Source organism: Cryptotermes secundus, unplaced genomic scaffold, assembly GCF_002891405.2.
Source record: "Cryptotermes secundus unplaced genomic scaffold, Csec_1.0 scaffold120, whole genome shotgun sequence".
NCBI lineage: Eukaryota > Metazoa > Arthropoda > Insecta > Blattodea > Kalotermitidae > Cryptotermes > Cryptotermes secundus.
Window position 1 is genome coordinate 665,934 of NW_019742442.1, and position 23,272 is coordinate 689,205.

Here is a 23,272-nt window from a genome sequence, read left to right on the forward strand (position 1 = left end):
CTAGAATGCAAACAAACTCATAATATCGTCGCTGGAGCTAAGTGCGGGGAAAGAGTATCGCGTCGTCTGGCCTGCGCGCGCCTGTCGTAACATGTGAATAGTTCAGGAAACCGTCCAGCTGATTACGACGGTGCAGGTAGTCCGATAACTCGCTGCAAACTTCCCGAAAGGGTAAATGCCTATAACGGTAACTGTCAAGTTCTCGCGAGAGCCCAGTTTAATTCAATGCAGAAAAAAGTAGGAGAGAAGTTAGTGAGTTGAGTGGAGAAGACCACGAGTCAGTATTTATTTACCTAGTGCAGTCTGTTAGTAAGTCAGTAAGCTCGTTGGTTTGCGAGTTTTCAGTGAGTAACTAGTAAATCTGTAAATTCCCAGTCGGTTTCAGTCTCGTGAACAGAAGTCGACAGAAGAGTGCGCACAGTATTGTGGACAGGGATGCTGCTATCAAGTAATGAGTGGACAAAGAACTGGTATCAAAAGTAGTTCGCATACAGGAATAGTAATTGTTTCATAAATTAATAATCTTCACAATACAGACAGCTAATGAATCATTCGAAATTGTGGCAAAGGTCAAATACCTAGGAATGACTAACATAAATAGCATTTACGAAGAAATTATGAGCAGGTTAGCTTTAGGATATATACACATGCTCTTTGATATGGATATGAAACTTCCTCTCTTACATTAAGCGAAGAAAATACGCTGAGGGTGTAGGGTAGATTCTGATGGAGTGAACACTCAGAACTAGGAGAAACAGTAACAGTGGACTGGAGAAAACTGGATAATAGGGACCTTCGTAATTTATACTCAGCACAGAGCAGGATCAGGGTGATCAAATTAAAGGGTATGTGATGGGTGGGCCATGTAGCATCAAATTTCTGTAGGAAATCATGAAGAAGAGACACGTGAGACAAATGAATTGGTGAGATGGATAATATTTCAATGGATCTTCAAGAAAAAGGCTTAGGACATTCAATTGCAGGCCCTTGTGAATAAGATACTGAACTTTCGGTCAAGTTTTCTGTGCAGCTGAGAAGTATCGATGCTCATAAAACATATTACACTGCTATATATGTAGACGAGGAACCTGCGGAAGAAGACATGACGATACAAGTGAAATCGCAGTTTGGAAGGACAGTGCCATATTCCTGGTTGCAAGAGCCCATTAGTTACCGCTGTAAAACTGAAACCTAAAGAAAACGTTCGCATGGTGGTCATGTTCATGTTTTACATTATATACAGCATCTCAACAAAACGCGTATATTTTGTTCGAAAAGATATTACAGCGTCTCATTTTTGGACCATATATTAAGTGGCTTTAATGTGACTCCCACCTCAACAAAGCCTGTGAACCTTTCAGGACCCTACATCAGATGGCGCTAGTGCCACTCCCACGTCATAAGTTCGTGTTCGCCTTGTTGTCATTATCTGTGGAAGAATATTAAATAGTTATGAACGAGGGTCGGGTGACCTCCAATGGTGTAAATTTCAGACCCAATTTCGTGAAAACTGGTTTACTGGTTCAGAAATTGAAAGCATTCACAACATGGTGGCTCATAAGCCTGCTCTTTTCCCGAAGAAAGGAAAAGTATGATTAGATTTTTATTCGTGTATATGTATATACTGTCACGTGTTTAGTGACGATAGACAGATTCTGGATTGATTACTGGATTTGTTGGACAATTTTACAGCCCGTAACTACAATTCACATATCATTATCATACATACTAGTCTCCTCAGTCACCTTGCTTAGTAACGGCTTTTAACAGGGGAAGTTCCCCTTCTTCCGGGCTCACGTCCTCGCAGGGTGACGACCAGCTCCCACCGACCTCATTCTCTGACCGCTGTCTACTGTTGGTACTTTTCAGCTGCTATCTCGAGGGCTGAACTATTTCCAACTGCCAACCTCCAACTTCAGCTGTCAATTCTTGACTGACTTCCGAGTCGGTAGGTCGGTTAAATTTCTTCTGGTCTTTGCCAGCAGTTATTCCTGGCCTCAGTATCCTCTAGATAAATGACAAAGATTTTTATTCTCTCCTAGATATGTATGTCTTTCGGAATGGAGCCTCCTCTTCGACGACAGAGGGGTCGGTCTTTCTATTAATTTTGAAAGCCACGTGCAATTCGCGGACTGGTGTGCACCTGTCAAGATTTCCAGCAGCGGGGAATACGCTGTTCTGCAGACGCTGCAGTTTCAAGAAGTGAGCGTACGCCGCATACTGCCAAGCGGAACAGGCGTTAAGTCATAACTCACCTAACCAGAGCTTTGTAACCCGTTAAGTTTAATATTTGCACTTAAACGCTCAGTTTTGAATAGAGATACGTCCTTACGTACGTACGCAAGGCCTTGGCGACTGTCCTTTCGATATGGTGCCTCCAGGGCATCATCCTGTGGAAGGTAATACCAAGATGCATTACATTATTTACAAAGGGAATGTCTCGTCCATTTGGTTGTAGTACGTCGTCAGGGATTCTAAGTCTTCTGGAGATCTTTATGTTCCAGCGCTCACACTACGCACTCACTGCAGTGAGACCTCGCTGCAGTTTGCAGAGAACATGACGTTCGTGTTTCTCTGTTGCATAAATACGGATATCGTCGGCGAACAGAGCAAGACGAGTTCCAGTGCCTCGGGGCATCGCTTATATATAGACTGTACAACACTGGGGCAAGGATGGAACCTTGAGGAACCCCTGCCGCTATTTTTCTCGGGGTAGAAAATTCGTCTTCTACCAGTACTTCAAATCTTCTGTCAGTGAGAAAAAAAGCATTTAGCTTAATGAGACTTGTCGAAAATCGCAGTTCTGACAATTTATATAGTAGGCAAGAGTGCCATATTGTGTCTAAGGCTATCTCGATAACCAAGAACGCAGCAGCCGTCGACATATCATTGTTGAAATTTAGGATGATGTGATCCGCCAGCCTCATATATTGAAGTGTCGTACTGTAATCTGCTCGAAAGCCAAATTGAAATGCATTTAGTAAGTCGACCGCACAGAAAACACAACTTCCAACAGTTGCGTGTATCCCTGTTCCTGTGGGAATATGGCACGGACCGCATAAAGACACCGTAATGTTCCCTAGCAATGGACGTTTCTTCTGGCTCTACAATTCTTACTTCGAGCAAATATGCCAAAATAGATATTCATATTTAAAGTATGATGACTAGGTTCATGCATACTGCACAGCCTACGTATAATGAGGTCGTGTTCCCCATATTGTCTCTGCATAAACTGAACGAATTTATATTAGTCCTGAAATTTGACAAACATGATTGGCGAATTTCATATTGGTTCATACTGTGTAGCATGAACGCCCACTTTATATGAAGCTCAAAGAGAACACTGATTTTCTAAAAAGCTGGTTGTAACATGCTAAGACATAAAGCACAAGTCTCATTAACGTCTACAATGTTTTAAAATTTTTCGATATGGTGAATATTTAACTCCGGTCTAGAAAACCGAAATTAACGGCCGTGGGGGTTCGTTGCGCTGACTACGCGACACCTTCTATCCGCTAAAGTTGGCACTAACTTCGCCGATAAGCGGCGGTCGCTCGGTCGGTATAGTTCGCTTGCTGACTAAAACCACAGAGTTTGCTTTTTGTTTGGTGAATATTTAACAACATGCAATAAAAATAAAACTGTGACTCTTGCAGCATGTTATCTGTAGTTAGACTGGTTTTGCAAGAATACATACACATGTACAATAAAGGGTCATTTAGACCAACGAAGTGCGCAAAACAGCAAATAACGCACTCCAAAAAGTGTGTATTCCTTGCGCCAAATCTTTCCGCTCATATATAAAGTACGATACGAATGCTATAAGCGTAAAACTCCTGTTATGGCCATCAGGTGTGACCTGCAACATAAACAACTGCTTCACTGTACAATTTTGATGTAAGCCTAGGTCGAATAAAATGAGGCTTAATGACACTGATAACTATAACTGAGATTTCGAAAGCCGACCCCACACACTTCTTGTGTGTCAAGGGCTAACGTAATATCTTTCGTTATGTAACCAGTTGTGCAGCCGTTGCCATGTGCCTCAAGGGAGATCTCAGCTACGCGGTCCTCAAACAGATGTAACAGGTGCTACTTCTACAGACAGTTTAATCATAGTCATGACGATAAGCTTGCTGCGTCCACAATCAACGAGGAGCCCACTGGTATGGCGACTGGCTTGTAGCCTTTTCAACGTTGCTGTATCAAATATAGGCTCCTTAACGTCGAATGAAACCAGAGGATTACGCGGTTGCTGTCGAAGCTCTGTGTTTAGACTCCGCATTCTAACAGACGAGACCCTAATTCAATCCCGGTTATGGTCATGGAGGCCTAGTTGTATCTAAGACTGGAGGCAAAATTCTCTGCAGAAATTTGGTTTTTTCTTGTCATCTTTCCACCAACATTCCTCACTGCTCACGCGATGTGCAAGGTTCGTGAGCCCAGGACGTTATCCTGAGCTAGTTCTTGGGCGGGGCTCACGCCTCTGGCTTTGCTTCTAGCTACTCTCAAAAGGCAACGGGAAAATAGAAAGAAAGGCACGAGGAAAAAGAAGAATCACTTAATATTTAAATGTAATCCGCACGAAGTGCTGTCGTTTAATTATAGAATGAAAGCCGACTGGTGCCAAGAATTCCTCAGTTCAATCGCCATTAAACGGCGAAAAATACATATACCCCTAAGAAGCCAAGATATCACTTTTCTATGTGCAAACAACACTGCATGCACTACCATCACCGTGTTTGGCATCGTTTACTAACTCAAGTTCTTATTTACACTACATACGACGTATATATGCGATGGAGTTTGCCCTACTCATATTTCTGGCTACCACAGTATTTTCTTTTAGACACAGTGGTTGGGTTCGAACCCAAGTGAGTGATTAATGCAACGACGAACGTTCGAAACGTCAGACAGACACTAACTTGACACTAAATAAATCATATTGACCTAAGTAACAATATACTGAATTGATGTTTAATTCGCGACTCTGACAAATATTGTGTAATACAATCTGGGATCTGAATTTAATGACTGGATTGCGTGGCCAGAACATGTAACCATGCGACTACCTTCAAGGGCGAAGTGAAGAGCGATTATAATTCCCAGGGTGTATACAAAGCACCACTTGCCCTCATTTCATATACCGTTTAAATATCTGTGAAAGTATGATAATTACTAGACTCCAGTATTTGCAGTAGCACAAATGAATCATAGGCAACATGACGTGCTTGGGCTTTTGTGGTTACTTAATGGCAGCTTCAGTTCTGTCATCTAAACGTCAGAATAACTAACAGCACAGCAGTACGACAAAGGTTTTCTGTGCAGGTCTACAATAATTCCATTACGTATCTCGGAGACAGCATCATCGGCCGATGACGAAACCGCTGGACAGTGAACATACTACATCACTTGTAAGAACATACACATGGGACGCTGTGATTGGCTAAACTGGAGATCACTGCCAACTGGCGCACGACTTACAAAGCCTTACGTATATACGGTATTGTGAACACCTTACTACAAGCACGTACGTAGCTATGCTTACAACATGTGTTATTCAGTCTTTTGCATGCTCTCTTCCCACAAATCGAATGCGCATACGGAAAGTGGTGTATTTATTCGTCTACTTAGCGACGGTGTCAGAGGCTCAGACTGCATGGTGTCAACTGGAAGACTGACGAGTGAAAGGGCTGAGAAGGATATGGGAGAAAACTGTCGCAGTTTGCTTGATGTACTATCCCTGCATGAACACCATGACTAACTGAAACTACTGCTCGGGTTTCTATGAAAATCTGGTACTTGGTGCCTACATTTAGTGTTATCCAGCCAAATTAACTTTCGTCAGTATCAGCCAAATATAATGTCTATTTAGGCGACGGTTAAATCGAACTTAATCTATTTCCTCACAAATAGTTTATCGCGCCAGAAATTTATACACAACATAAAATACAGATTTGGTTAATCGCTAGAAGTTCTAACCCTTACTTGAAACTTTTACTCGTAACTATCGGATTGGGGTGAACGTGTAAGAAACCACAGGGTTACAACTTCACAACAAATTTCGCCATTCCTAATATTTGAATTCGGTACCGTCACAAATTCGGGTCAGTTTCTCTCTACGCTCTTCCCATATTATTCGCTAGATAATTCTGTAACTTCAATAATAGCGTCAGGCTGGAGAAGTATAATTGCATATATCCGTGGCCTGCAGTCCGCAAGCGAACTATACCGACCAAGCGACCGCCGCTTGTCGGCGAAGTTAGTGTCAACTTTAGCGGATAGAGGGTGTCGCGTGGTGAGCTCAACGAATCCCCACGGCCGTTAATTTCAGTTCTCTAGACCGGAGCGCTATTTCCTTGAAATAGCTCCTCAGTTATCCTCACGAGGCTGAGTGGACACCGTTCCAGACCCACTACTTCTCAGAAAATCTGGTAGCGCCAAGAATCGAAACCGGACCTCTGGAGCTATAGTCAGGAACTCTGACCACTGGACCAAAGAGGCGGCTTATAATTGCATATCACATAACAGATGTGTATGAACAATATACGAACATGAAGGCCAAAAAAGGTATGCAAATTAGCAACGACAAAAAAGAAAAGAAGGTTCTGCATAACGTGAATAGTTTCGCAACAGCTTCTACATGTTGCTTGCTGCCAAACTCATGCGACAACCAATTCAGCTTGGTTCCCAGAATTGCTGCCTGGGTATGAAAATGCATTTGCATTTGCAATAAATAAACTACAATCTCGAACACGTGTGCACAATGCCTACAAACGTACGTACGCGAACCTAGAGTACATACTTCGACTCTCGTTCGATTCCCATCCTGGATAACAGTTTCTAGAGGTGACCCGCAATTCTAAACAGAATCTGTTGAGGCCTCACGGACAGAGCTGATGTCTCAAGTTTAGTTTAAGCTTAAGCAAGCACAATTTGTCGTTGCATAAGGCCACATAAATACGTATGTCTGCAGGTAGTGGAGTAAAAATGCGTCTCACTATGATGTCACGTACATAAATACAAAGGTGAGAGGTTCTCGAGTGTATTAATGCAATACTTCAGACCCTTTACATGCTCCTGCACACGGAATGAGATATATTTTGGCGATTACGTCTCCTGTATACTTTGCATCTAATTTGTGTACCAGTGGATCGGATATAGTAATTTCGCTTCCAGTGAGTGGAAATTGATACCCCCCTTAATTGACACCACTTTCCTGGTTGTGTAAACCATGCCCTGGTCAACATGGACACATTATACTGATGTTTCGCACCCTGCAAGACATAACCTCATCAACATGCATTTACTTCGTTTATGCATGAAAGATCAGTCGTCCATGTTCATACAAAGTCAACATTGTAAGATTTGAGGCTTTCACGGCGGTGAAGTCTGCTTTTACCGGTTCTCACGGTCTCTTCGCTTGCAGATTTCTTATATTTTTTCTTCTACCCTGAAGATGGAGGCGATACGTTCCTCCGAAACGTTGGTTAACACCACATATACACGGTGCCAAATCCCAGAAGACTGCTTTCTTCAAAGTCAAGATTTTTTGAAGAAAGCAGTCTTCTGGGATTTGGCACAGTGTATATGTGGTGTTAACCGACGTTTCGGAGGAACGTATCGCCTCCATCTTCAGGGTAGAAGAAAAAATATAAGAAATCTGCAAGCGAAGAGACCGTGAGAACCGGNAAGAAAAATAAAATAGGCTACTGCGATCATAAAACAAACAAAACTATGCCGAAATATTAATATAAACGCAAGTGCTGGACGCGACAAGGCCAAAATAGTGGGATTCAGAGAGTCGTCCGTACGGCCAATACCGTTTCCCCTAACACTTAAACAAAGAATAACCAAAGCCTGAAATCTCAACGCGAAGACTAAAACTCTTAGTAATAATATCAGTAAATTACACATGAATGTGTGGATGATATGAAAATGGATCTTAGACAGGATGGGAGGGCGTGGATTGGATTCATCTGGATCAGGATAGGGACGAGTGGCGGACTCTTTGAATATAGCAATGAACCTTCAGGTTCCACAAAATTCTGGGAATTTCTTGAATAGCCGAGCAACGACTGGATTCTCAAGGATACAGCACCATGGAGTTAGCAAGTTTTTTTTAATTTGCTTAGTGGGGGGTGGGGTCCAACTGGGTCCACTCTGCACGGCCGCCACTGATTAGCCTATTGTAGCCTGCCCCGGGTGATTACGATGATGGGGAATTTGGTGGAATGAAGATTGGCAGGGGAAACCGAAGTACTCGGACAAAACCTGCTCCAGCGCCACTTTGTCCACCACAAATCCCACTTGACAAGACCCGGGATCGAAGCCGGGCCGCCACGGTGGGAAGCCAGCGACTAACCGCTTGAGCTATGGTGGGGCCTGAGTTAATCAGTTAGTATATACAAGAACCAATCCTGTTCCAAAATAAGAGTGCATAAGTGTATGGCAACTAATCAGGTCAAGATACAAGAACCCTTAGCATGGGAACTATACTGAGGAGCGGTCACTTTAAATCCTAGAGGGGGCCTTGGCTTTCCCATCGGATAGGAGCCCGTATGATAATCTGTGCAGTTCTGTGCGTGGTCATTCAGACAGCCACCGACGAGATTCGACTCCTAGTCGTCCAGTTCGCAGTCCGTCAAGACTCGGAGTCTTAATTAAGATATACTTACGACGCAGTTGATCCCGTATTTGTGACCCGCGAACTCCGCAATCTGGGTCCCTCCTCCTTCCTGGAGGTCCCATACCCTCACTGAGGGTAAGTGTCCACATTCTCCCGTCACCAAGTAACGTCCATCTGCAGAGAACGCGAGGCATGTTATGGTCTTCCGTGAACTGTTGAGAAGATGGCTCTGTCGGTTTTTCTTTGGGTTGAAGAGCACGACAGTACATCTGAAAAAGGACATAACAGGCCCAATTGCAGCAATTCGTTTCTACATGATGAAGAATACATTAACTTGTTCCTTTTATTTATTTCTTTATTTAACAACAATCTGTCAACTTGGTTTCTCACTCTAATGAAGATCAAACACTGAGGATAATCCTTAATACAGTGTTGGGGAAAACATCTCTATCAAAGAGAGTAGGTACGAGAAAGACAGAGAGAACATAGCGCGGAACTTCACAAATAGTATAAATTTATTTATTATTTCCCTGTCCACCGTCCCAATTTATTAAAACTATGAAGTTTCGGAAATTCTATTTTTGAAACGCAGGGAGTTAAAAAATCTCGGAAGATGGGCAAAGATCAAAATAGTTGTTTTAATTAGTGTCACACCATCGTCAAAAACGTTGAAAGTAAATCGCAACGCGTGTTCTTCACTTAATATTATTAGGGTCATAAATGCAAGTGGTCGGGGATGCCGTGTAACATACACAGGGGGAGATGAGTGATGCACAAAAAGTATTGCCTGGACACTTCAAGGGAAGATACCACTTGAATGCCTAGACGTAGACACGAACACTCACTCATGGAGCTGAGCCGTTCTTGAGAAGCCGCCAATTGTGCAGCTACTCAAGAATTTCCCAGGAGATCGAGTCAGGGTAAGGTCAAGAATTCTCTCCAAATCGTCCAGACCGGCTCTGGGATACACCCACCTCCTATCCAATTGGTACAGGGAGCTTTCCCCGGGGGTAAAGCGGCAGGGGCGTGAAGATGACCACTCACCGCCAGCTAGTGTCGAGGGCAAGAAAATGTGAACGTAGACGCAATACTATATTAAAGTCAATATTGGAGAAACAGTGTGTGAATATGAGGACTGCATTCAACGGGCTCACGATAGAAGACAGTGGCGGTATCTCGTGAGCACAGTAATAACTTTCGGGTTCCACACAGGCAGGAACTTCCTTGACCAGGTGAGCAACTAACAAACACAGTGTTATAAACAATGGAATGACAGGTAAAGAATTATTATAAAACGGGTAAAAGAAAGAGATAAAGGCGTGTATAATGTCATACAGAGGTTAGGACTGGAAGAACTGTGAAAAGAGCGAAAAAGTCGCAGGGAACACTGGCCTCCGGGACCTCCAGAATTTGAAGCAGAATATCGGTTACTAGTCCGGATTTGAGGCGGGTTGCAGTAACTCAACTGTAGCCCTGAGAGTCACAGAAGGCGACGAAACGGGAACCCGGTTCCTCGGGGTATAACCGGGCCACCCTGTCACTGGGGGACATAAATACAGGGACCTGGTCCTCCACGTTGGGGGTTGGACGCAATGCCGACAACCTTGCTGAGGAAAAAAAAAATGCTGTTGCGAAATCCAAAGAAGTGAAAACCGAATGCTCTAATTTACAAAAGTCTGGCAGAATCTCGGGACAGCTAAGTCGGTATTAACGACTGGCTACGGGTTGGACGACCGAGTGGTCGGTGTTCGAGTTCAGGTAGGGCCAAAAATTTTCTCCTCTTCATAGCGTCCAGACCGGCTCTGGGGTCCACCCAACCTCCAATCCAACGGGTATCGGGGGTTCTTTCCCCGGGGGCAAAGCGGCAGGGGCGTGAAGCTGACAACTCACCTTCAGCTAGTGCGAAGGTCAAGAAAATGTGGGTCTACAAATCCAGTCCCCTTACGCCTTCATGGCGTACTGCTTAATTAGTTAAGCACAGGGGTAACTTTACCTGCCAGAATCTTCTAAGGATGGCTATGGCTCAAATAATGATCATTTCAGTGAGATTAAGCAACAATGAACAAGAAAAGGAAATGCGAATTATGAATCAGAGGGCACGCGGAAGAATGCGGTCACTGCATATTTTAATGCACGTCTACCTTCTCGGTATTCGCAAGGTTGGGCGTACCTTCAGAATGCAAAGAACGTGTTTGTGTACCTGCAACGCTCCAATTCTATTCGAACCTCGTCCAGTTATCACGTCTCGCAATACACAGTAAAATGATTACGGATGACAAAGCGCGCAAGACAGCCTGTAGGAGGAAGAGCATGCGGCCTACCTGAAGACACTTCCTGGAGAGAATAGGGAAAATGGAGAAATACTTTCGGACAGAGCCTGGATACGAATCAGGAATCTCCAGCATGCAAGTTACACTACTGCTCTGCCAACGCGCTTGATGACAGATCTAACACCGCTGCGTTTCAAAACAGACGCAGAATATATACAAATACTCCAGTTTATAGTAACTATTTTCTATATGGCCGGTCACGGTAGCCGAGCGGTCTAAGGCATGTACTGTCTTCGCTCGCTCGGAAGCCGGGATCGTGGGTTCGAATCCCACTCAGGGCATGGATGTTTGTGTGCGTTTTTCTGTGTTTGTTTACAGGTAGAGGCCTTGCGACGAGCTGATCACCCGCCCAAGGAGTCCTACCGAATGTGTAAGATCTAGTAAACCGAAGTGAAACGGAGAGTTTCATGGAGGTAGGCCTAGGCCCAAATTGGGGCTGTAGCGCAACAGAAAAAAAAATTCTATATGCCTTCCGTGTATAGTGAAGATAAACACATTTAAGCTATAAGCTCATGAGCAGTACTGGCTACTTTTGCAAGGGGAATGGAAACCGGCCCTTATTGAGTCTTATCTCTGCGGGTCTACTTATCTTCACTGTTAGCAATGGTCTCTACAATTAAAGGAAGGAAATATAATCATACTTTATGTTTAATATACTTAAAATTGGTTTACCTTTTTTTCACGTCCCTTCACGTTTCTTGACTTTTTTTATTTAATGTCTAATTATAATTTAAGCTGATATTTTTTCAAAGCACCAATACTTCTCAATTGGTAACAGCTTCATGGCCAAATATGAGTAATTCAAGTTTAGGAAGTTGTGTACTAATGAACGGCAGCTTCGTCCGGGCTCTGAATGGGTTATCATGTCAGACAGCAGGCACTCCATGAATCGGTAAAGTCTAAGCTTCTACTATGACATTAGGCCTATAAAAAGGTAAAGGTAAAGTTATCCTTGTGTGGAGGCCCATATGGTTGTGAGACGTTGAGGCTCCCACATTTTCTAGACAATCGGCTCACAGATGGCGGTCAAGTTGTCAGCCTTACGCGCCGGCCGCCCTTTACCCCCCAAGAAGATTCCTGGTACTCATTTCTGTTGGATGCTGAGTCGATCCCAGGGCCATAATGCGGCTGGAAGGATTACATCAGTTGAGAAATTCAACGACCTCAGCGGGGATCGAACCCGCTACCTTCCGGCTTGTAGCATAGTGCCTCAACCAACTACATTTCCGCGTGTCTCCGACATGAGGCCTATGTATAAGGGAAAACTCTATTTAAGCATGCAGCTAGGTGCCATGCGAAGTAAACTTACAGGATGAGGTTCTTTGTTTCTTTTTTTTTTTCTTTGGCACTACAGCCCCAGTGGGCCTAGGCCTACCTCCATGAACCTCTCCGTTCACTTCGGTCTTTTTTTCGTTATCTCATAAAATACTGAGGACCGTGCACAGGTTAATTAGCCGACGGCCATGTATTTCCCCTTCCATCAGACACGGCCTACGGTAAGATATTTAATTTCTGTGTACTTAATTATTGCTAGACGCAAAGACATGAGGCTCTGAAATTAATAGTAGCAAACATTCTCCTTATTCATGTCTAATCTACTCTTAACTTATTCGTGAATTTAATTCGATCTGTTATTGTAACTGCATAATGAGGAGCTTCATAACTTGTACTCTTCTCCAAGTATAATTAGAATGATCAAGTCAAGGAGGATGAGGTGGGCAGGGCATGTAGCACGAATGGGGGAGACGAGGAATGCGTATAGGATATTGGTGGGAAAGCCGGAAGGAAAGAGACCACAGGGATGGCCAAGGCGTAGGTGGGTGAACAATACTGGAATGGATCTTGGAGAGATAGGATGGGATGGTATGGATTGGATAGATCTGGCTCAGGATAGGGACCAGTGGACGGCTCTTGTGAACACGGTAATGAACCTTCGGGTTCCATAAAATGCTGGGAAATTCTTGAGTAGCAGCAGAACTGGCGGCTCCTGAAGAAGGGCTCAGCTCCATGAGTAAGTTACTGTAGCCCCCATATATCTGAAATTCGCCTAGTTTTCGAAGGATTTGTCTGCGTTCTGGGGATGGGACACGAACACAGATCCATCCTAGTTTTCTCTAGATCAAACTACTGACTTACCAAAGAGCCTAATAAAGCTTCTGTATTATTCTTTATGGTATTCACATTTTTCGCCCAGTTATTGAAGGAAAGATAGAGGGGCGGATAGAAGTGACCATAAGACGAGGAAGAAGACGTAACAAGATGCTGGATGACCTTGGGGACAGAAGAGGATATTTTCATTTGAAGGAGAAAGCTCTAGATCGCATCAAGTGGAGGAACTGTTTTGGAAGAGACTGTGGGCCTGTCGTCTTGACAAGATTACTGATGAATGAATCCATGAAATCAACATCAGCATACACCGGAAGCAGGTGTGCCCCATTCAATCTCAGTGACTCCTCAATCTCTTGAATCTGCCTAATGATGTTGTCTAAACCTGAGCCGAAATACAATAGCGATAACATATCTTCATAATCGCTACAATTCTACATAGGAAATGCGTCACGTAAATTTTTACTCAAACGGGCTGTTTCATTTCAACATACTTTAACCAGCTTAAGTATTTTCGTGGATAAACCAAATTCAAGTAGAACTGCGTACAATGTTTCTCTCCCAACTATATTAAATTTGTGTTCAAGTTCTTTTCAGGCCATACGCAAGTCACACGTGGATTCTCTTGTATTCAACCTGTATTCTGGGTGATCTAGGGCGACTAAAAATATGATACATTCACCCGCGACCGAAGAAGCCCTACTGATGCTACAGCGTGAAGACTGTATGCAGGTCGGAGATTAATGATCTGGGTGAAAGCCCCCATCATTACAAGATTAAGAGGAAATACAAGTCCGCTGGATCTAGGTCGGAACACAATGACCTCAAAGACAGTGCATGTCTATCATGAACGGCGACCTTCCTTCCCTAGCACTGGAAACCATATAAAGCATGGCAACCTTGCTTCAGGAGCATGGGGAAATCATTTCTCAATACAATTATAATTTTATTTCTTGTATTCGTGCTCTAAGGGAACAATGCAAGGGTCGAGTTCTCAACGCTCTTCCCTTTCCCTGGGCAGAGTGTGCGTATCAGGGAAGCCATTAATTTACGTAATCCTTAAATGGGGATAAACTGAGCTTTCTTTCACTGTCTTGTATATGCTGAAGGTTAGAGAAGTTACACATTTCCGATTAAGGTCTCCTACTGGCTGAGTGATTTCATGCAGACCCAACACAAACATGAAGCAACCCACGCTACACTGTTTTCGTGCTAAAATGATGTATGCAACATAAACATAAAGTTATTTAAAAACGAGTTTGAAGAAATTCGTCAGTTTAATCCATAGAACTTACATTTGTTTTTTGCTTCCCGCCTTAGCGTGCTGAACTTACTACTTTCAATCAGGAATGCCCTTTTCAGTAATAACATTGAGAAGATCAAACATAATCAAAAAGTAATAAATACTGTATGTGCTTTCTAATATTGAAAGACATCGGTTTTGGCAAATTCATATCTTTATATATATATATATACACAAGTTTTTATTTAAATGCCATAGAATGAACATTACCATTCATAACTTATACTCTTCTCCAAGTATAATTAGAATGAGCAAGTCAAGGATGAGATGGGCAAGGTATGTAACACGAATGGAGGGAAGAGGAATGCATATAGGATATTGGTGGGAGAGCCTTAACGAAAGAATCCACTAGGAAGACCAAGATGTAGGCGGGTGAACAATATTAAAATGGACCTTGGAAAGATAGGATGGGATGGTATGGATTGCATTCATCTGGCTCACGAAAGGGACCACGGGAGGGCTCTTGTGAACACGGTAATGAACCTTCGGGTTCCACAAAATGCTGGGAAGTTCTTGAATAGCTGCAAACTTGGAGGTTTCTCAAGAAGGCCTCAGCTCCGTGAGTGAGAATGATTATTATTTGAACGCCAACAATAATAAAAGCGCAAGGGACGACATGATTACGCCTTTGTTTCCTTGAAAAATACATATGTAATAGGAATTTCATTTATCTAATATTTAAAAAGGAAGAAATTAAAGAGTATTTTGTCTTAGATCTGCTAAAATGTTAATAATTATTATTTCTCATCAAGCTATTATTCCGCAGTAAGATCACGCAGACCCAAGAAAATCAGGAAGCAGCATAGGCTGCTTTCTACTTTTATGAAGTGTTTTGTAAGACTGCCAGTTTTAGAATCAATTACATCAAACCTCCCCATACGTCTTCATGGCAGTGCTTAACCAAATAGCACAGTGACGACTTTACCTCTCATATCAGACCTGAAAGTTTTCCTTTCAACAGGCGCTGTAGTAAGGGTGAGGGGACAAATAAATAAATAAATGTTAGATCATCAGCTTACTGACAACGATTAAGTTTTATATATATTTTTTCTGTTTTCGTGTAACTTGCATTAACTTCTCGTTTTACGCAAGGTCAGTTACGAATCCTAACATATTTGGAAATTAGTATCTCCTTTTCGGAAGACAAAGCATTTTCGGGAAACGAACATGCCAAGCAGAACCTCGGAATTTCGGTCATAAATTGTAGAAGTGTGTATCAGTGCCCGTCGATCTGAATATCATCGTTTCATTATGTCATCTCTCTCTTTAATTCGTGTTTCTTCCCCCCTCCCCCCCAACAACTGCTTAAGGTGCTCAACTCAGAGAAAAAGCCGTGTCAATCTGTCTACCTGGTGTATGTTTCATCTCCGAAGTTACTGAACAAATGTCATGAAAGTGAGTACTGAGTGAGTACAGGCCAGTTCTGGCCGCCTGTAATTTCTCATACCCTCGAACCCACCCCCTTGTCTGAAATTTTTCTTCTGCGCTTTCAAGGTTACTCTTGGCCTTGTTCGAAGTTGCGTGACACTTGCTATAGTTTAGTAACAATGGCTTTCATGTACAATCTCTTAACATCAAATCTATGAGGGTTGTAAAATGAGAAAATTGACGAATTTGAAAGTATGTGTACTCCTATTAAGTAGGCCTACATACTTTAACCACTGTTTCGCGTGCTTTGATTAGTCATGTTGGTTTTCAATTGATGACTATTAATCATAATAAATATATACACACATTTGTACTATACATGTGGCTTCTTTTATTTTGGCCACTGTGCTGTTAAGTTTGCACGTAAATAAACACGAATTTAATTGAATTACTATTAATATTAGGCCATGTCTGTTCACGTGAGCTGTGTTAATATATTTGTATTTCTTCAGTGCTTGTCTGCAATCGGGGTTTAGCTGCTGTCGAGCACGTTAATACTGGGTTACCATAAAAGAAATACAGAATTTCAACGTTTTATAGAAACCAAAGTATTACTGATAGAGCCAAAATACTTGCATGTTTTTAGTATATTTCTTTAAGTTTGTATGACTAAGTTACAAATGTTCTACGTGTCACGCCTTTTGTCACACGACATATATCAACACGACAATGCAATTCGGTCCGAGCATACCGGAGCATGTCCTCGCCAACATTCGCCAACAGCTGTTGTGATGCGTTGTTTTAGATCGTTCAGACGTCATGAAAAGCTGCAGTAGCAAAAACTTTCATACCAACTCTATGCTACTACGCATATTGTGTATTTACCTGTTTGGTGTTATATATATATATATAACGCTGAACGTGTCTATTTCTTTTATATTTACCAGGTATACAGGCCGCGCCATAGCTGAAGCGGTTAGTCGCTGGCTTCCCACCGCGGCGGCCCGCGTTCTATCCCGGGTCTGGTCAAGTGACATTTGTGGTGGACAAAGTGTCGCTGGGGCAGGTTTTCTCCGAGTACTTCGGTTTCCCCTGCCAATCTTCATTCCACCAATTACTCCACAATCACCCTCACCTATCATATGGGGCTGGTACAATAGGCCAGAAGTGGCCGCAGTGCAAGGGACTTAGTCCCACCCCACTAGCAATAAATAAAAAACAGGTATATTGTGCGCCATCGCTGCGAACAGTATCTGACGATTCTTATGTTTTAATAAACACATTATTTCTGCTGGGGATACTTTACTTTTTCTGTCCTATCTCATTCGCTGATTCTATTAATGTGTTATTTTAATAGTTTTTAGTTATTAGCTCAGTTTTTATTTTTTATACATTTACATTGATCGACTGTTACAAGCTAGTTGCTGCTGGCAAGCAGTCAAAAACTCAGTTATTATTATTATTAGTAGTAGTAGTAGTAGTAGTAGTAGTAGTAGTAGTAGTAGTAGTAGTAGTATTATTTGTATTAAATTTGCTAGGAGCCGAGATAGCGCAGTCGGTCTAGCGACTGGCTACGGGCTGGACGACCGAGGGGTGGGAGTTGTGGAGTTCCAGTAGGGTCAAGAAATTTTCTCTTCTCCACGTCGTCCAGACCGGCTCTGGGGTCCACCTAACCTCTATGCAATGGGTACTGGGGCTCTTTCCCCAGGGGGTCAAGCGGACGGGGCGTGAAACTGACCACTCCCAGCTAGTGTCGAGGTCAAGAAAATGTGGATCTATACCTCCATTCCCCTTACGCCTTCATGGCATAGTGCTTAATTAGTTAAGCACAGGGGCAACCTTTACTACTCGTATTTCTGCTAGACGCGCTTGATCTGATAATGTTACTTGTGAGGACGGAGACGTATTAGGAACCAAAACAGTTTTTATGATCATAATTTATATTGGTTCTTATTTATTAAAATACTAACTGTATTCACTATAAATGCAGCACATAAGCGCACACACATACCGTATATTTCCTGTCTCACGAGATAAAGGTTGGCATGATTGCAACAGCTGAATGCATGTTGCCCAAATGACAAGAGTTGCCATCTTCTGTCTTTTGTTTGTGTGTATGTATTTCATTTGTTTCTCTCGTTGCTCGTGCAGTCAGTTTCGTAAGCTCTTGAACACATACAGAACTGAACTGTTACTCGAACGCTTATTTAAGGTCAACGCATCTCTAACAACGGCCTTTAAACACATGGGAAATCAAATTTCGCTAACGAATTATTTTCAAGAAATGCATCATCTTACAAAAGGAGGGAAGATATGACAAACGCTAGGATGAAATGCAAATGTCTACAATCTGACTGCAGTCGGAATAGCCACAATCAGTTCCGTTACCTGAATCATGACCATCACAATCTCTTCATCTCCAGGGGATTCATTTGAGAAATTGCGCACAACATTCTAATATCGAAGATATAGTTCTATGAGAAAGATGCTTCACTGGTCGGCCGTTTTGTATCACTGCTGCATCAACTGCAAAATGTAGGTTTATGTCCGCGTCCTGAAACACCGTTCCATGCAGAAACAGGAAGGGCGAGTGTCTAACCTCGGCACTGGGTGGAGAGGAACTCTCAGCTGCACTTCCCGGTAGCTTTATCGTCCACATGAAGAGCCTCCGATACATTACGTAGCAGGCCGGGTAGGCCGCAGAGCAACTATGGAGAGTTGTGAACAATCTGGCACAGACGGGATTCGAACCCCGAACATCAAGCCTACTGCCAGTCACATATAGCATCCGGTATATACATACATATTCGTCCATGAGGACGCTAAGTCATACGGAATTTCCTTCTTGAACAGTAATTTAACGTGGCCTTTAATATATATGCTGTACGTGGCTGCAGGGCGCGGTTAGGAACAGTACTATGTTATACAGGCCACTCGGCGAAACGGGTTGGTCAAGGCCATGTCAAAACTGCAGCTGTACTTTTTTTTTTTCACACTTGAACTAGGAGACGATGCCTGTTACTACATCCAGAAGGTGATCAAAGGATGGCTGGATGACAAGGGTTTGATTCTCGGCACGAGAAACACTTCTCACTGGTCTGACAGGTAAAAACCAAAATTCTTGGAGGGAAACCTGCGTCTAACATAGTTTCCGTGTTCCGCTTTACGATAAGCATGCGACCAATAATATAATACAATCAGCACTAAGCAGGAGCTGCGTGTCCCGCCTGGCTTTCTCGAGCCTCACCTAACTATGCAAACTTCAAAAGCAATGATAATAAAACGTGTCCTCCCTTCAAATTGTTCTGAACAGGAAATGCATCAGTCAAAATGTATGGCATTACTATGCTTCCTTTAAGAACATTTTAATTTGCGTAACTGCATGCATAGGCGTACTGTATTCAATGTTCTTGTATACTGCTCTCCTCACGAAACCACAAGTTTCCTTGAAGTATATAAATAGCCGATATACTGTCCTAGTGTACTCCCATTCTTCTCTAGTATCTGATCAGCAGTTGATTTTATTTCTTCGATGTTTTGGTGGCAGGTGTTCATGGTACTGTCATGAGTTTGTCTCCGTGAGTAATAATAACGGGTCTTGTATTGGATTAGTCGATTTATTGACGCCTTCTTTTACAATCATTCTTAATTACATTCAATTACAACAGCTCACAATCAATGACTGCCCAAGACTCGCTCCATTCTTTACTGGACGACGAGTGTCCTGTACCAAGATTGACTCAGTTCTGGTTTACGAATCACTCACTTCTGATTTACGATCGGCGACCCACGAATGAACCCCGAATGAGTGTTCAAGCCAAAGCCAAAGTTATGTTACGACCGACAGTCAGTCTGCCAGTCTGTCTTGGAATAAAGCATCCATCTGAGGCTTACGACCATTACTGTCATACAGTTGCGGGTTTTCTGATGTGGGGCGCTCTCTCTGACGACAGGGCGCATCTGTCGTTTACAGTTGCTGCTGGTGCTCGCCAGCGCAGCCATTCTCAGGTCCGAGTCCCGTGGGGCTCGTGACCATATTTTACTGTCTAAGATTCGAGACTTCCCTTTTCGTCGCCTCCTATGACTCGCAAGGCTACGGTGGAGGTATTCGACCACGCCTCCACACGGGAGGAACGAATTCCTCTCTCCACGGCCGCTTATACAGTCTAGCGGTAACCATGGAAAATGTTGGCTCCTTGTTCGTATCCGCGGAAACCTTTGCTGAATCTCTGTTGACATGGAAACGCGTTCTCCACTGAGTTGGTTACTAGAAATCCACCTATATTTCTCCATGGAAACGTGTGTAGCAAGGCTCTGGTTTCCAAAAGAATCGTATCTCCGAGGTAACATGTTTGCCAATTCGTTTCCTACAAACGCCTACATGCCACATTACTGCAATAAGATTAGGTCAGTCGGCAGCGCTGGTAATGCCACAATCCTTCAGTGATATGCTGCATGTCAACTTGATCTCTTTCGGCTGCTGAAATTGTTCTTCCTTCGACAGGGTGGAGGGATTAACACTATTCTTATTCTCGATATGTTGGCTCTGAGAGACCAATGTTTTCGAAGAGTAACGATGCTGGTTCAAAAGTAGGTTTTACAGCTCTGCCTAGAGACTGGCAAAGTTCAGACACTGTGGTTGTATCACTGTGAACACTGCATTGGCAGCGTTTCAATTTTAATAGGCAGAATATCTGTATATTACGCTTAGCAAAATAAAGAAACATTCTTTTTGCTGCAGGCACACAAACTCAGTGGCTTTAGTCCGCAAGCGTAGCACTAACTTCGCCGACAAGCGGCGGTCGCTCGGTCGGTCTGCAGCCACATAAGGGTACGCAAACTCATTTTAAGAAACTCAATTGAGCATGAATTTGATTTGTTTCATTCTGGTCCGTCACACTAACAATTACAAAGACAAAAACAACGCCGTCCAGTGTGACTATTTAAGTTTTATCACTTGAAAACGCATCACTCATGTAAACAGTGAGCAGTGTAAACAACACAGCAAGCCACGAACAAACACGGACAATACTAAAATCTCCTTTCGCAAGACAGACAGGCGGCACATGATCAGCCACCTCCAAGAAAGACAATAGGAGAATTGACACGAACCGGCATGGTTTATAAATTTTAATACCAGGAAGGCTGCTGTGACTGTGAAAAGTTGAACACTTTGTACATTGTGTATTTCAGACATTATATATGTATATATATAATTTAACACCTATTATAATAATAGTTTCCGGAAAAAGTATTGATGCCCTCTGAGGATGATCCGTAGGGATCGAAACATGTAAGGGTGATGAGTTTTCAAGTGATAAAACTTAAATAGTCACACTGGACGGTGTTGTTTTTGTCTTGTCAATTGATCATGTTAATACATTCGGATTTCATTCATCGCTAACACTACTCAGGTGCAGTACCACTCACTAAAAATCAATGTGAGCTAGACACCGATAAATCACTTTCACATACTTTCAGTTGCGTTTCAAGTCTTTTTTTCTCTCCCTCTCTATTTTCTTCTACTAAGTGACAGTACACAGGCATTCTGCATACTGGAATAATGAGCTCCAAGTGGGGAGAACGCATGGAAGTGATCTGCCAATTCAGTAAGGGCATGCGACCTTCAGTAATGTTAATGATGAATAAACACAAAGTGTGTTAACGTCATTTACTCACTTCTTTAAAATAAACTTCTGCATTACAATGGCCGCAACAAAGAAACCGTACATTTTTATGTTAGATCGGGGAGCATTTCCTTATCTGTATTAAGGTGATTGCCGATCACAGTGACCGCGCGGCGCGGTCTAGGGCATGTAATGTCTTCGCTCGATCGAACGCTGGCATCGTGGGTTTGAATCCCACTCAAGATATGCATTTGTCTGCGTTTATTCTGTTTGTCCTATATAGGTAGCGGCCTTGCAACGGGCTGATCCGCCGTCCAAGGAGTCCTACCGACTCTCTTAGATTAAGAAACTGAAGTGAAACAGCGTTTCACGGATGGCCTATGCTCCAAGTGGGAGCAACATCAATAAAGACATACCGGTAGGTCTTAAAGAGATGCTACAAACAAAGCGAACATCACAGCTGGCATACATGGCCAGTTATGAACAAACGAAGTAACCCGGCTTCATGACTGACTTCATAAAGAGAAAAGCTTATTCAAAAGCCCGAGTTTACAATAAAATATTGCAGCGCGTGCTACATACGTGGTTTTTACATTTTAGCAAAAGACATGTCACTTTAGAGTCACGGAGAAATACCGAAACAATGCTTAAACGCAGATGTCGCATTTACTGACAGAGACATGTCACTTCTAAAATTAGTTTATCAAGATTCGCCACATGAAGAGCGAAGGAGGAACTCTCTAACAACATTCAAGAAAGCCTAAAAATGAAAGTCGCTCTTTTCCAGTGGGTTTCTAGAGCGGTGTACGAAAGCACCAACGCGAGAGACAAAGCAGCTAGCTGCTTTCGTTAATGGTATCGGCATGGAGTTCAATATAGCGGAGCTGAATTAATGGCAATGAAAGGGACTACTGAAGGTGCACATTTCTGCCAAAGTCAAGCAAGTGTAGCAGTCTAACCCCACTACAGAAACAAGATGGATTAGCGCCACTGGCATATTTTCGCTTATAATCATCGACGTGAAGAATACATCAGACGGCGGTCTGATAATATGCAATGACTGATACATTAAGAAAATTTATGTGCAAAATTCCTAAAGTTGTGTAAAGCTGTTGTTACGGTGGCTTCAAAACTTTAAAAAATTATTAAATTCAATTGGTCAAAATTAATTAAGCATCATCAATAAATGATCTCTCGAGTATGGCCACATTCTCCATCGCATTGAAGTTCGCTGGGTCAGTCGTGGTAGAATGCTTAAATGCGTGTATAAGTTGAATTCCGTAACTGAATTATTCCTAAAAATCGGGGATAAACCTTTTCTTCGGCTTTGTGATGACGACTGGATGTGCGACTGCGCGTTTTGCAATGACGTCACTCTGCATAGGAATGAAATGAGCATCAACCTCCCAGCGAGCGGCGAATTACCGTGTTAACGAAGTGTCACAGAATAACCGCGCTACAGAGAAAGTTTCGATTGTGGGAACTGCAACTGCGATCTGAAATTTTCCAATCCTGAGAACGGAAGAGGCAAACGATGCTGAGAAATATCCAGAAGAAATCCGGCTTCAACAGGATTCAACTGCTGTTTTCAAGACGTATGCAAGTATCGCGTCACAATCGACTTATTTTCAGTGTCATTTAACGTTGATGTCGAAACTTCTCCAGCCATATTTAAAGCGGAAATGATACATCTTCAGTACTGTACGAATGCGAGAAATACATTTCGACATGCCTGGCTTCTCCGCTTTAAACTTTAATCGAAATGAATGGCTGATAAGTTCCCAGTGTTAAGACACCATGCGCGACGAATGCAAAGCCTTGTCAGACGCAAATGAATATAAATCATTAATCTCCACATACAATTAGTATATTATTATTATTATTATTATTATTATTATTATTATTATTA

General features: G+C 42.7%; 1 protein-coding gene across 2 annotated transcripts in view; it reads right to left on the bottom strand.

Moving 5' to 3' along the window:
* LOC111873083 (mitogen-activated protein kinase-binding protein 1) overlaps window positions 1–23,272 on the bottom strand; it is a 254,773-nt gene that overhangs the window by 67,722 nt on the left and 163,779 nt on the right. For both annotated transcript variants that reach the window (XM_023867486.2, XM_023867487.2), the window contains exon 4: window positions 8,679–8,898. In XM_023867486.2, coding sequence (XP_023723254.1) covers window positions 8,679–8,898 — 220 coding nt within the window. The remainder of the gene's footprint in view (window positions 1–8,678; window positions 8,899–23,272) is intronic.